The sequence below is a fragment of the Dasypus novemcinctus genome, chromosome 25, assembly GCF_030445035.2.
Source record: "Dasypus novemcinctus isolate mDasNov1 chromosome 25, mDasNov1.1.hap2, whole genome shotgun sequence".
Taxonomy (NCBI): domain Eukaryota; kingdom Metazoa; phylum Chordata; class Mammalia; order Cingulata; family Dasypodidae; genus Dasypus; species Dasypus novemcinctus.
This window is the reverse complement of record NC_080697.1, coordinates 51,420,119-51,434,751: the sequence shown is the minus strand read 5'-3', so window position 1 is coordinate 51,434,751 and position 14,633 is coordinate 51,420,119. Positions and strand designations below refer to the sequence as shown.

General features: G+C 34.8%; 1 protein-coding gene across 1 annotated transcript in view; it reads left to right on the top strand.

Moving 5' to 3' along the window:
* The window catches only part of CSMD1 (CUB and Sushi multiple domains 1), a 2,093,507-nt gene that overhangs the window by 1,658,747 nt on the left and 420,127 nt on the right, over positions 1 to 14,633 (top strand). The window contains exon 21 of the mRNA XM_058288018.2: positions 6,387 to 6,575. Coding sequence (XP_058144001.1) covers positions 6,387 to 6,575 — 189 coding nt within the window. The remainder of the gene's footprint in view (positions 1 to 6,386; positions 6,576 to 14,633) is intronic.

Below are 14,633 nucleotides of genomic sequence, written 5' to 3'. Positions count from 1 at the left end.
GTTCAGCCCACTTGACTTCTTGGAAATTTGCCAAAATCAGCAGTACTCATGAAAGTGGCCACTTTATATGTCAAAGACTTAAATCTTTCTAACTCTGGTATCTAAATCCCTCTCTCTCTCTATTCTGCCTTGGTTGATCTCAATTAGTATCACCATGAGAATATTGTTCCCCTCTGTTCTTATTTTCATCATAGTACAAAATGAATTTTGCTACATTCCAACAACAGAAAATGGCAGTGATATAAGTCTGCAAATCTCTTCCAAAGATGTTTCTCTTGTATCTGTGCAATTTTCCTGGTTTTGCCAGCTGTTTCTTAATTCTGTTCTCAGTACAGAGCTGACACTGACTTTTTTTTTTTTTTCCCCCAGAGAGAGTTCTTTCCCTCTAAGGAATTCAAAACAATGTGGATTACAATTCATCTATTTTTTCTTAACAAATCAATTTTATTGATACATATTAAAAAATTGTAATCCATCCAAACTATACAATCAATGGTATTGGGTAGAATCACAAAGTTGTGCATTCATGACTTCAGTCATTTTTAGAGCATTTTTATAATTCCAGTAATAATAATAATAATAAAACGTGAAACACCAACCAAAGAAAACTCATCACCTCTCAGTCTCTATGCTTCTCCTGTGTGTATAACTGTTATTCTGTTTCCTTCTCTCTAGTTTATTTGTATTTATATTTTGTAAAACATCTTTTTATGCAATATCACACATAATCGCATTTTACATGAGTTTCTACTATGTTATACAGTCCCGTGTTACATTTTTTAGCTTTCCTTCTAGTATTAGTAAATTACCAAAAGTCAGACTCTAGAGCTGACTTTCTGTTTTAATAAAGTCACTAGACAAAGAAGCAAACAAACCAGAACAGCAAGAACGAAGCATGCTTGTCTGGGTCTTCAAAGCTCTTTGGAGAACCTTTTAAATATTTTTGAATGTTTCAACTAAAGTGCTAACAGTGTGTGAATACTTAGAACAATTAATTTATACACAACCTATAGAAAATTATAAATTAAACTTGTAGAATAAATCACTTGAATCTTGACTGTGTCACATACAAGGACAGAGAGTCCTTTAATACTCAAAATAACATGCCTTTGATTGCAGAGCCAGGTTTAAAGTAAACATGTCTTTTAGATATGCTAAAGAAATAATTCCACTTCAAGAGATTTTGCCTTGAAACTGGGTCTTCAATTTCAAAGGCTCTCTAATGTACAGGACAGCCAGTGACACTAATACAATGTAGTTTATTTTTTAAGTGTTCAAATAAATAGCAACTTTATTGTGCAAATGAAGAGTTTATCCTTCTGGGGACTTTTCTGATGTTTGTATAAAATGCAATTAATTTGCTTTTATACCTTCCCTCTTTTCTTGGTAGTCTAGTTTATTTCTATTAATTTTAGAAGATTTTATTCAGCAGCATTTTCTGATTGAATTTTGCAGTCAACATTTCTGCAGATGTTAATGGAATATTGTGGAAAAAGACTTCCCTTTCCAAATATATTTAGATAGAGCTGCAACCCTTCCTTACTCTCTATTTGGTTTGTTACTGATAGCTAAAAGGAAATGCTTGACAGTCCCAGCTTCCCTCCACTGCTCCAGCTAGGATTCTACTTCTTGAATGCCATCTTGATGTGAATTAATATGAATTATGGGTCTCTCTCTACTATAAGAAATTGGGCAAATTTGTGCCTTTGCATGTGCAATTTTCCATTCATTCAGTGACCTTTCCTTTAGTCTTCATTGAACAGAATTCCTTTCATTCAGGTCATATGCAGGTTTCTCTCTTCCCTAGCAGACATTATTCCTTCTTCTATTCCTAAAGCACTATTTAAAGATCTAAATTATGTGTTTTCAACCATTATTTTTCTGTCTGCTTCACTATATTATGATTCTTCAAACAAAGGCATTGTGCCTCTTCCATTGTTGTATCATCAGTTCCTAGGAAAGAGTATAATACACTTGTCCTTTAATGTTTTTCATTCAACAAATATTTACTGAGCATCTACAATATATCAAACATTATTCTAGGTTATGTAGATATAGTGGTGAATAAAGCAAACTACCTGCCTTTGTAACACCTATTTTCCAGTGGAAGAGATAGTAGTAGGCAGTGCTATGAGAAAGAATAAAACGGGTCAAGGAGATAGAGACAAAAGATGCTGAATCATGCAGAGTTGTCAGGCAAGGTCCCTCTGATAAGCAGACACCAATTACAATGAAGTGAAAGAGCAAGACAGGCCAATCTGTGGAGGGGAGTGTTCTCAGCAGAAGGAAAAGCTTAAGTAGCAGGGACAAACAAGGAGAGGGGTGTGGGTGGATTCCTGCAATTGAAAGATGAAATGGTAGGGGATGAAGTTAGTGAGTTATGAAGGCAGATCACTTAAGGCTTTGTAGGTCATGTAAATGATTTGGAGGTTAATTTTGAAATTAAAAAAAAAAAGAGCAAGGTATTCGAAGGATCTGAAGATTCTTTATCATGATCTGACCTTTTCTAGAGCTTATTCTAAGTAATATGTGGCCTTAAAACCTGTTATGCACAATCCGCACAAGAGATGGTGGCGTGGACAGTGGTGATGGTGCTAGAGGTAGGATGGTGCTAGAAATAGAGCTGACCAGATTGGCTGGGACTGAATGAATAGTAAGAAATATACTGTGGGATCAGGGATAATCTATAGGGGTTTGACTTAAATGAGGAAGAGTGTTGTATGGCAAACACTGTAAGTAAAGCAGGTTTGGGGGGAAACATAAATTTTATTTGCACATTTTAGGCATGAAATGTATATTATTTATCAAGGAAGTTGTCAAGAGTCTTGATTTAAGGTAATAGAGTCAAATTAGAGAAGAAAATAGTTAAGAGTCATCATGTATAGAGGAAAACTAAAGCACGGGACTGGATAATCCAAAGAGTGAGCATAAATAAAAAGAGAGAAAGGTTTTCATTTTAAGCTCTGGGGCCCAGCATTCTGATGTTGAGGAGACAGGGAGGATCCATATGGCTCCACTGAGAAGGTGGGACCAGCATCGTTTTATGAGGAGGAATCAGTACCCTGGAAGGCAAGAGAGGGAACCTTTAAAGAAAGGAGGGAGCGGTCAATGTATCAAAACCTACTTGGAAGCTGAGTAAGAGGAATGAGAATTGATCATTGCATTTGGACATCTGGAGATCACAGTTATTCTGGTAAAGATTGATTGCATGGAGAGCTGTGGAAGAAACACTGAACATATGAGATGAAAAGGTGTTGGGAAGAATGGACAAGAAAACGGAAGGTACAGGCAACTCTTTTGAAGAGTTGGTATAAAAGGTAACCAGAGAAATGGTGTGATGGCTGGAGTGATTGTGAGGTAAATGGTGTGTTTTTTATTTATTCATTTGGTTGGTTTCATTAGATTTGTTTATCTCATTCTTAAAATGGGCCCTACACATATGTTTTTATGAGGATCGGAATGAGCCAAGATTTTTGAGGAAGAAAAGGAAAGAAAGGAATGGTAAGAACAAAATCCTTGAGTTGGAGAGAAGATGGAATCTTGAGGGCAATACTTTCTGTTGTTGTTATTGTTGTTAAATTAAAATTATTGTGAGTTAAATTAAATGGAAATACATATAGTGCAGATATGCATTGTATAATAGGGAACAAATGACAATGCACTAGAAAACATATTTATCTTGACATAGGTGACTAAAGCTAATAACACCTTCAGACCTCATGGTATTGCATGAGGCTTTGAATCCCAGTAGAAATTTTTTAGAGTATATCGTGTGAAGTATGAAATAAAAATATATGTAAAGCAAGGATTCATGATGTTATGGTGTTCCTCTAAATGAGAACTATGTAGAGCATAAAAGAATATCAAATTATGCTCTCATCTGGCAAGAGTTTTATATTGGTTTTGAAGGAATCTCAGGAAAGATGATTTGAATTCAGAATATATGCAGAAAATAACATAGATGGGAGGAGAATGACATCTGCAAGATGTGATACAGAGGTCTTGGGTTGTGACATTTCTATTTTAGTATATTCTATGTATTCTATTACTATGTTCTGTGTATGATAGTAGTCCAATAAATATTTAATTAAATAATATTGTCTATGTTTTTTCCCTTCTTGGGCAAATTAATGACTATCTTTAGAGAGTGGTCATATTAATTTGAAATTCTTAAAGATCCAGAGTAAATTTTTGCCTAAATGAAGGACAGAACAAAGAGAATACAGAAGGCAGGTACATCAGAGATGGTTCAGTAATTAAGTGAGTGAGATTTTGGGCAGGGAGTCCAGCTATGGGGCTGTGGTAATAGTCCAGGAAATAGGTAATAGACGTAGAAAAGAAGATCAGACTTAAAAAATAGTGAAGAAAAAATGGATGGGTTGGATTTAATATGTTCATTGAGAATATTGAGTCTATAATTTAGAGTTAGGAGAATTTAATGATGGTTGACTATTACAAGGTGAAGGCAATATTTTTAGAAAGATCAGCATCATCTTCTACGTGTTTTCTCTTTCACAAAAGCCTGGAAAACTCCTTTATTTGCCCCACATTGCAATAATACTCATCCTTTAATTGATCTTCCAAATATATCTCTTCTCTAATGCTCTCCCCACCATTCCAACCCCTAGTATGGCTATTACGGATTGAGAGAATAGCAAGAAAGAGAAAACAAAACTAATAGGCACTCCCGTACACTCCTTCTAATTTCCCATAGTTTTAATTTTTTAGCTGCTTAGTGCAAATACCACACAATGGGTGGCATCTTAGTTTGCTACAGGGCTGCTGATGCAAAGTACCAGGAAGGGGTTGGCCTTTAAAATGGGAAATTTATTAGGGTAAAAGCTTACAGTTGCTAGGCTGTAAAATATCCAAATCAAGGCCCTATTAGAGCTGCTTTCTCACCAAAGTCACCTGTTGATCCTGGTGTCCTGCCATGTGGCTATCAGGCATACAGCGGGCTGGTCTCATCATCCTTGAGCTACTCAGTGGATCCAGCCTCTTGGGGGCTTGGTGCTTTAGCTTTGGCTGCTAGCGATCCTCGAGCCCTCTCTCACATTGCAAGGTAAAAAATCGTAGCTTCCTTTCTCGCTGTGTGTCTCTTCCTTTTCATTTCCATAAGACCCAGCAAGAGGGTGGAGACCCAAGCTGGCTCACGCCTCCCTGACGTAGTCCAATCAAAAAGCCTCATACCCACAGGAATGGATTCATTCAAAGACATACTATTTTCCTTTCTGGAATTCATAAAAGAACTTCAAACTGTCAGAGTTGGCTTAACAACAGTTATCTATTGGCTCATGACTTCACAGGCTAGAAGGCTGATTCCTGGTGCTAGGATTGGTATCTTCTGGGTGGCTGACAATCTGAGCTAAGGGTTCCTTGGATTTTCCATCACATGGCAATGCACTTGATGATGTCTTCTTTCTCTCCTGGATTCAAAGGACTTCTCCTATAACTTCTCTTTCTGTGCCCAGTTTCCTATGTTGATAAGAATTTCAGTCATGTTGGTTTAAGACTCACCTTCATTCAACTTGGGCACAACTTAACTAGCGACATCTTCAAAGGTCCAATTACAAACAGGCCCACACCCACAGGACAAGAGGCTGAGACCTGAACATAGCTTTTGTAGGGGACACAATTCAGTCCCCAACACCCATTGACAAAAGCATGGACTTAATAATGGGTCAGGACACCTATGACAACTAAAGTACAATTGTGCTCATATATTAAGGTTTGAAAGAGTTGGCTTTAAAGGATATGGCAAAAACACAAATAACCAGTATTTTGGATGCATGATCCCCAAACACAGTAATAAGGCAGACATTATTCCTTTTCTTTTAACTAGATTCATCCTTTTTCCTGAGATTTATAGTACTTAACAGAATCTTGTTTTGCATTACATTGCAATAAAGCATGGTTTATATATTGAAAATAAGCAGTGAAAACTTTGGTGGTGTCATACAGAGATATCTTTTTGAGATGAAATTGACCATAATAAACTTTCTATCCATGTAACCCTTTGACATTGCTTTTATTTTGTCTTCCATGTATTGGTTATCTTTTACCTCTAGGAAGAGTGCAAGAACTGATTTTAGCAATTAGAAATATCCAATAAAATAACTTCATACTCCCAAACTGACAGTTTTGAAATGGACCTACCTACTTTATTCTGTTATAGATTATATATCTATTATAAATATGCTATAATTTCATACCATTTGTCAAAAATGGGTTCATAATACAAATGAAAACAATCCAAGTAACTGCTACAACAGAGTTGGAAGAAAAATACATATTGGTTTGTTTTAGCAGTATCACTTTTCCTTCTTGATAAATAATTGTCGAGTCGCCAAATTCCCACAAACTGACACTGTCTCTTCCTGTCTCAGAATATGACCTAGAGCCATGTGACGATCCTGGAGTACCTGCCTTCAGCCGAAGAATTGGCTTTCATTTTGGAGTTGGAGACTCCCTGACCTTCTCCTGCTTCCCAGGATATCGCTTAGAAGGTGCAACCAAGCTTACCTGCCTGGGTGGGGGCCGTCGTGTGTGGAGCGCACCTCTGCCAAGGTGTGTGGGTAGGTGGTCACATGCTTTCATTTCATTCATCCAGCTGGGGACAGGGCATGGCACACAGCAGGAAGCGGCTGGGCAGGCGCAGAAGAGGGGTCAGCAGAGCTGGACATCCAGCCCAACTCTGCTCACTCGTTGGCAAAATCGCTTTAACTGCTTTGGGTTTGGGTTCTCTCATATAAAACAAGTCTCGTTGCATTCTACAAGTGTAGGGTCGAAGAGAAGTGAAACTAAAGCATGTGTCAAACACATTTATGGAAAAAAGAATACATGGACCTGAAAATACCTTTGATCAAAAGGAAAAATAGACAAAGCCAGGCTGTAGTAATCCATCGGGTAATTACATTGATTAAAACCAGTATGACTACCTTGGGCTAATGATGGTGACAATTTAAAATATTATTCTCTTTGCCCGTCAGTTTAGTTCTTTGATTAGATAATTGTTGCATACTCAATAAGTGGCCATTATAGATATCTGAATTTAATTTTTAAGTATTCTTGAAGAATCCAAGAGTTAATTCTAAAAAGTAATAGAAATTTTTATTACTTTAAAATGAGGTACTGTGCTAACATGATCCTATTAGGATTCAGTGGAATGGTGATTTAATCAGCTGGGGAATCTATGCTAATGTAAGGAATTAAGCAGAGACAGAGGAGAATTGGGGAAATTATCATGGTTTAAATATGGAATTTTACAGCACATCCAGAGGATCTATCATTTAATTCAAAGACAACATCTAATACCTGCCACTTAGCCACTTTGCTCAGCAAATGATGGGTTTTACATCTGTTCTTTAAAAATACAGAAAATTGCCATAAATTCTTAGCAAAGAAATAAAGGAAATTAGAGATTATTTTCGAACATGGGGAATCCATACATACTTTCCACACTAATATTGTCAGTGGACAAACAAGATGAAGGTTGGAAAACAAGATTTCATTATCCATAGGAAATATTAAAATCTTAGCATATAATCTCATCAGTTATCAGCACTATGTAAGGTTATGTGATTCAAATGATAGTGCTGCCTTTTTGCATTTCAATGAGCCATAGATAGATAATTAGAACTTTATTGTAATAAAAAATTAAAAATGAACATGAGCCAAATCATCTTTTTGCTAGGACACATGTCTATTATTTTTACAATCTGACTTTCTTGTAAAATAGAGGTTTTCTTTTTTTTTAATTTTATTGACTTTGTAATAATATTACATTAAAAATATATATATATGAGGTCCCATTGAACCCTACCATCCCCACCCCACCTCTCCCCCCCCCATTTTTTTTTTTTTTGAGAGCTTGGGTACAAGTACTGAACACAGTCTCAACTCCAAAATATTATAGTATTTTATAGATAATTCTCAGGATTCCCAGAGTTACCTAGAATCTACTCTGCAGCTTACAAACTTCTGACCTGTGTAGGTTAAGATTTGGAAGAAACTCCCAACTCAGTGAAATCGAAACATTGTTCTTGATAGGTAACATATGTTAGTCTATTGATTACAATATTCAATTTGCTGTTGTCATTTTTATTTTGATTCAATATTCTGATTATTCTGTGTTTATCTGGTCATTCAGGTTTTTCCCTTGTTTAAATAAGAAATACTAAATGACTCTATCTGAACTAATAGCTAACTTATTGAGCACTTATTCTAGGCCCAGCGCTGTTCTGAGTTCTTCACATGAATTAAATTTTTTAATCCCCAAGACATCTATGAAGTAGGCACTAGTATTTCCAAGTCCATTTAGCAGATGAGAATATTAAAATCCGGAAATACTAGAAAGGTTTCCGAAGGCTACATACAGAGCTAGAAGGATTTGAACCCAGGAGGCTTGAAATCCGGACGCTTAAGCACTGCATACTGAGAAAGCACGCTGAGGAGGTGGATTTGCTCTTCACATATTTTGCCTTTTGTATGCTGCTTTCTGTTCAGTGATTTTCCTTCCGGTCCATCTGACTGCAAGATACCTGTAAACAAATTTGTTTTGTTTTTAATTTTTTAAATTTTTACAGAAGCTTTAGATGATATAAAATTACTTAAAAAATGTAGGGGATTCCCATATGCTCCACCACCTCCCCCTCCCACACTTTCCCACAATAACACGTGGTACATTTGTTACAATTGATGAACTCATATTGAGGCATTGCTATTGACTGTGGACTAGAGTTTACTCTATAGTTTACACTCTGTCCTACACACTTTTACAGGTTTTGACGAAATGTATATGACCTATATTCGTCATTGCAGTGTCCTGCAGGATAATTCCAGTGTCCCCCAAATGCTCCATGTTGAACTTATTCTTTCTCCCTTCCTTCAGAACCTCTGCTTTTAATGGTGCTAAAATCCACCATCTGAGCAATGTGTACATCTGGGTGCCAAATTCCCTTTCTCTACATCGCATTAGTTACTACGTCTAATGGACCCTGCCTCGACAACAGCTCTCAAATCAGGTCCCTCCTCTCTATCCTCTCAGGCTCAGTCCTGAATAGATGCTCATCAGTTACCTCCTGAAACTTCTCTGTGGCTCCAGGACAGATGTGGTGCCACGGCTCCCACAATGACCTTTCCGAAATGAATGTCTCACCATTTTATCCCCTTTAATATAGAACCTATTGAGTCGACCCCCTAATATTTAGAACACACTGTCTCTCAACTCTTTATCGTGACATAATAGGCTATTTATTCATTGGTTTCTGAGAGTCTCCAAATTTTTGCCCAGCTTTTACCTACTCATTTATGCACAGTCCTAATAAAGTCTTCTCAGTTCCACACAGTGCTATGGTTCTTTTTAAACTGTGTGCATTTTTGCATGCTGCTCCACTCCCACTTTTCCATGAGGCTGATTCTTCCTGTTTTTTGAGACTCACCTCATTTGTTACCCCCTTTCCCACTAGATGAGGAATGATCTTCCATGATAGCTACTCTCACTGTTAAAATGGACTTCTTTTCTTTGTCAGTCCCACTAGAATGGCAATTCCTTTACAATGGAGGCTAACATCCTAAGATGTAGCTCTCTGCCTAATGCAATAACTGTTTGTCGAATAAACAAAGATTATCTCATTTATGAGTTGCTTCCTTGACCTTAAAAAATTGGATTCAGTAGCACTCTGAGTCTATATTTCTTCCTTTAAAATCACAGATATAAGAAGGATTTATCCATAGCCGAAAGTTGTTAGTCCATTCCAAAGATCACAGGTGACTTCTGTCGAATTTCTACTGAATTATTAGCACGTTATTTTACCTTTCTCTAATAAATGTCTGATCATAAACACAATTTCTAGTGAGCATGAGAGATAAGAACAATTTTCCTCTTTAACAGTCCACTCATAAAGGAAAGAAAAATAATCCATGCATTTATTCCTTTTAAGACTATTTTTTCCGAATTATTTGTTTCAGTTGATGAAAATAGTGTCACGATGCACTCTATGATGTGCTATTCCCCTCTAGACCTGCTCATGCTTTGCTTGTGCCACCTCTTTGCATTTGCATTATGCATGTATGTACATTTTTTTTTAATTTGCAACTTAAAGAAAAAATTGCCCAAATGTTCTCAGTGGCTTAAAACATTTAAGAACCAAGCCACACATCTGTTCAAAACAAGGAAAAACTAATTCAACAAAGAAGCCTTATGATATTTTATGGGAATGTAGAGGCAGAGTTAGCAGTTACAATGCAGATAATTCACTAGAATTCTTAAACAAACAATTTTCACAGGCAGGGTATGATGAGCCTGTATATCTACATCAGAGTAAGTACTAAATAAAATCTTGTGAACGAAGAAAAAATGAATGAAAGTTACCCTCTTATTAGATAACTTTATTAACACAATTTAGTGGAAAAAGTTTAAAGTCCTCAGGTGGAATAAAATAATAAAAAAAAAGGAAACAACAGTACTACTTCTTAAACTATTTCAATGCATTATAATATTTCAAAGAGGCATAATTAAAACATTCTGCCTGCATTTCGATAAACTAAATTTAGTTTTAAATTGTTGACAGAAATTTATTTAAATATATTTTCCTATGCCAACCACTCTACTATTTCTATTTATTTCTTTAATTCTTGGTTAGAAATTTGAAACCAAATTAAAAATTAAAACTTTGATCTATGCTGAATCATAGATGATCCAAGAATAGCACTAAACTACAGAAATAAAGATTTATAGGAAAATAAATGGAATAGAAAAATTAGGGAAAACTTTTTTTATGACTCAAATTCTTTGTGAGTGACTATGGAATTGCATATTTTAAGTGATAGAGATTTTCTCTGTTATGGACAAGATTTACTAATTTGTTACAGTGAACACAGTAAACTTGCTTCAGAGTAGAAAGAAGGTGGATTTTCTGCCCCCTTCTCTTAAACTATTTTCATATTTCTGTGCTTTCCAAATAATGCCTCAAAGGCATTACTTAAATTAATGAAAATTGGTTGTATTGTCAATTTTGAAATGTCAAAGGTCCCACAACAATTTCCCCCAAATTTTAATAGCTACAACACTACACCTTTATTTCCAGTCATTATACCAAGAAGTTTCTTTGTGAAATATGAGACACTGGATAGATTCAATAATATTTAGGTGGAGTAGTTTCTTAGGCAGTAAAATTTGATTTCAGTTTTAGCATATTTAATAGGCAGGTTGAGTGACTATATATTTTCACCTACTGTTTTATAAACAAATAAGTAATAAGTTATATCCAATATTCTTCTTCTTCTAAATATTGAATATTTATTAGTTCATGCAGATCTAAAGTTAGCTTTTTATAGGTAGTTGACTTTGTAAAGAAGAATTTTCTGAAAAACCAATTGTCTCCTTTCAGTTATTTAAATTATATTTAGTTCTAGTACAAAATTTTAAATGGAATTTTAATTTTAATTACAATTTTAGTAGATTCTTTAATATGTGATTCATATTTAAAATTATATACATTCCTCTTTAAGGAATATTAAATGGATACTTGAAATAACTTCAAAATGGAACATTTAATCCTCCCTGGCAATAGGGATTTAAAATGGATGCTTTAAATCAAGATCAAAGAATTTTTGAAATTTTGAACAATTTAATATTTGTAATTTTCTGAGCATCTCCTGCTTTAATGCTAGGACCATATTTTCTTTCATTATTTCCTATGAGACAGAATCTCGGGGTTTAGTTTGCCATTCTATTCTCTGACACATTTCACCTTTTTTGATTGATATATTTTTGTATATCATGTGTAAATTTAGTTGAAAAACACATTTGTCCTAAGAAATGCCTCAAGAAAGTATACTAATGAAGGTTTCCATGATTTATCATAGAACATTTTGTGAAATATTAACATAAAAGATTCAGAGCATATGTTTTCATTGACAGATTAATTTTCCTACCATTACAGAGCTGTTTCTATGCATACCTCTTGGAATACTTAGTATCTATAAATTATTTATATATATATATATTTATCAATATTGTGCCTTAATAAACATAGCTAATTGCATATTCTGGAATCCAATTGCCTCTTTTCAAATCCTAGCATTACTACTTCCCACCTCTGTGAACTTCAGCAAGTTCATTAAAAACTCAGTTTCTTCATCTGTAAAATGAGTTTAATATTGAAACTTACCTTATAGAGTCGTTATGATTATTAGATGATGCAATATGTATAAAAATCACGTGGCACTTATACTCTATGTAAGTGACAAGTAAACCAAAAGAAAATACAATGACCCTAACCAATTGGGCAAAGTAGTATTACATTTTATTTGCTTTACAATTACTTATTAGAATTTTCAAAGGTTTCCTCTCATCCTGGAATTCTAGAATTTGCTTTACGAATCCATCTTTGCACAACTTTTCTTTGTAGTCTTTAAGATATGATTGTTTTCTTTTAAAATCTTTCTTCTTTTACAAACAGTCCTTAATCATAACTTGACTGATCCAAGTTCTTCTAGCAACTTCCCATCTGGATGCCATAAATCACAGAATTCCCTTCTAACTGGTTCAGTCTAGATTTTCAGCCAGTTCTGGTTATCTCGAATGACCCTCTGCTTCCATCATTCTATAAAGTCATAAACGCTGCCTTTGTTTCTGCACCTGCACCTTGTCCACATTTGCTATTCCTGGTTCTCTCACCCCCATTTCTCACCATGACCTTGGTGCTGCTGTCCTTGCTAGAGTATCAAGTTCAACAATGAACCAAGATATCATGGCTGATAAGGCTCAGCCTTTAAATTATCAGTGCTACTTACTGACTTTTGCTTATAATCAGAAAAGACAAAACAAAACAAAACAAAAACAACAACCACAACAAACATGCTCACTTGAAGAATGTTAGCACCAACAGAGATAATTGTTTAAAATCCAAGAAATATGTAATATTCATGGATTAAAAGAAAAAAAAGAAATTATCTGGTAATTTTCATGAAAGTCTTTGAAGAATATAAAGAAAAACAAATATAAGGAAAACAGTAATGAGGTATATCCTCTATACTTGTTAAATAAAACAGTGCATTGAAATAGATTAAAGTATCAGGTTTGTGTACTCTATGAGCAATTGCTTACCCATATAGGAAAATTCATCTGCAAAGGCTATCTTCCAGTTATACACCACACTACAGAATAGTGAAATCCTTGGTTTCTACATTTAAACATATTGGTCATGTTTCAGAGGAAGACTACACTTACATTTGGTTCACAGATATGTGTTGTATAAGTGAATAATTATTGAATATTAATTTAGAAATTTTAATTGATACTCAAGTTATAAGAAATAGTTGCATTGATCCTAGTAGGTGGCTTTCTCTTGGAGTGAGAGATAGTAAATTAAATCTAGGGGGAATTAAAGACCTGGTTATTTGCTTCTACTCTTATCTTTCTGCAAACTAAACCAGCAGCATTTTCTGTCTACATAGGATTATCAGTTGCAACTGACCCATTAATTCCCCATCTTTATTTTTCTGTATAGTTCCGACTTGTACTTTACATTTATCTGTTTTTTTTCTTAATAATCAGAGAATCACAATTCTAATAAAAGATACGTAAAATGACACTTTTAGGTTTGGTTCTTTTTCTCATGAATTCAAATGTCAAATTTTCCTTTCTACACCTAACTTTTGGTGTTTTATAAAATGCAATTATATAGTTAGTCATAAAAGCCAAAGTAAAATATAACCTCCAATTAATAAAACTGTCATAAATAAAAGTAATTAAAAATATATTCTTCTAAATGAATAAACTCTTTTTTGCTTGTTTCATTATTACTAATTATACATATTATGAATTATTAACTATAAAATATATTCAGTATTTTTAGGCTATTGATAAGGCATAATTCTAGTCATACATGTTTATGGTTTATATTAAGTCAATAATCTGTACTAGCTGTGTGACTATTGTCAAGTCATTTACATTTTAATTTATTCTATTTCTTAGTTTCTTCATCTATAAAAGGGGCTTATTAACCTACTGTATTAGGTTGCTATGAGGATTAAATGAGTAAATATATATAAAGAACTTAGGAAAGTGTGTGATTCATAAAACTATACACAGCTTTATCTAGATGGATTAATTCTAACTTAAAATAATAATACTCTTACTGAGACTGGAAAAAAAATCTCTATGTGGCAACTTTGTCAAGGAGGAGAAAAGCAAAACACCGGAGTGCTGTGAAAACCAAGGAAAGGTAATTCAAGTAACTGGAAACAAGAGAATAAAATCTGCAGTTCACAAAAGCAGAAACCTTCCAGAAGGTACACAGATGTTACAGACCCCCTGCCTGGGGGAAGGAGAAAGCATTTCCTTTGCAAGAACACAGTGGTGGGGCTGATGGGTGAAACTAACTGGAGATGGCTTTTCTTGTCTTTCCTCTCCTAGGTAATGCCTCCCAGAAGGCCCAGTGTGATATCTGGTAATTTTCAGATGACCAGAGTGGCAAAGCTCTAGCCTCACACTTTGGAGTCAGGCTGTGTGGAATTATCAGTGTAGTCAATTAATTACCCCTTACCTTCTCTAATCCTCCCTCCATCCTCTTGACCACATTCAATCAAGAAAGAAGACTGGCAGCATCTCTGGATGATCTGATGGT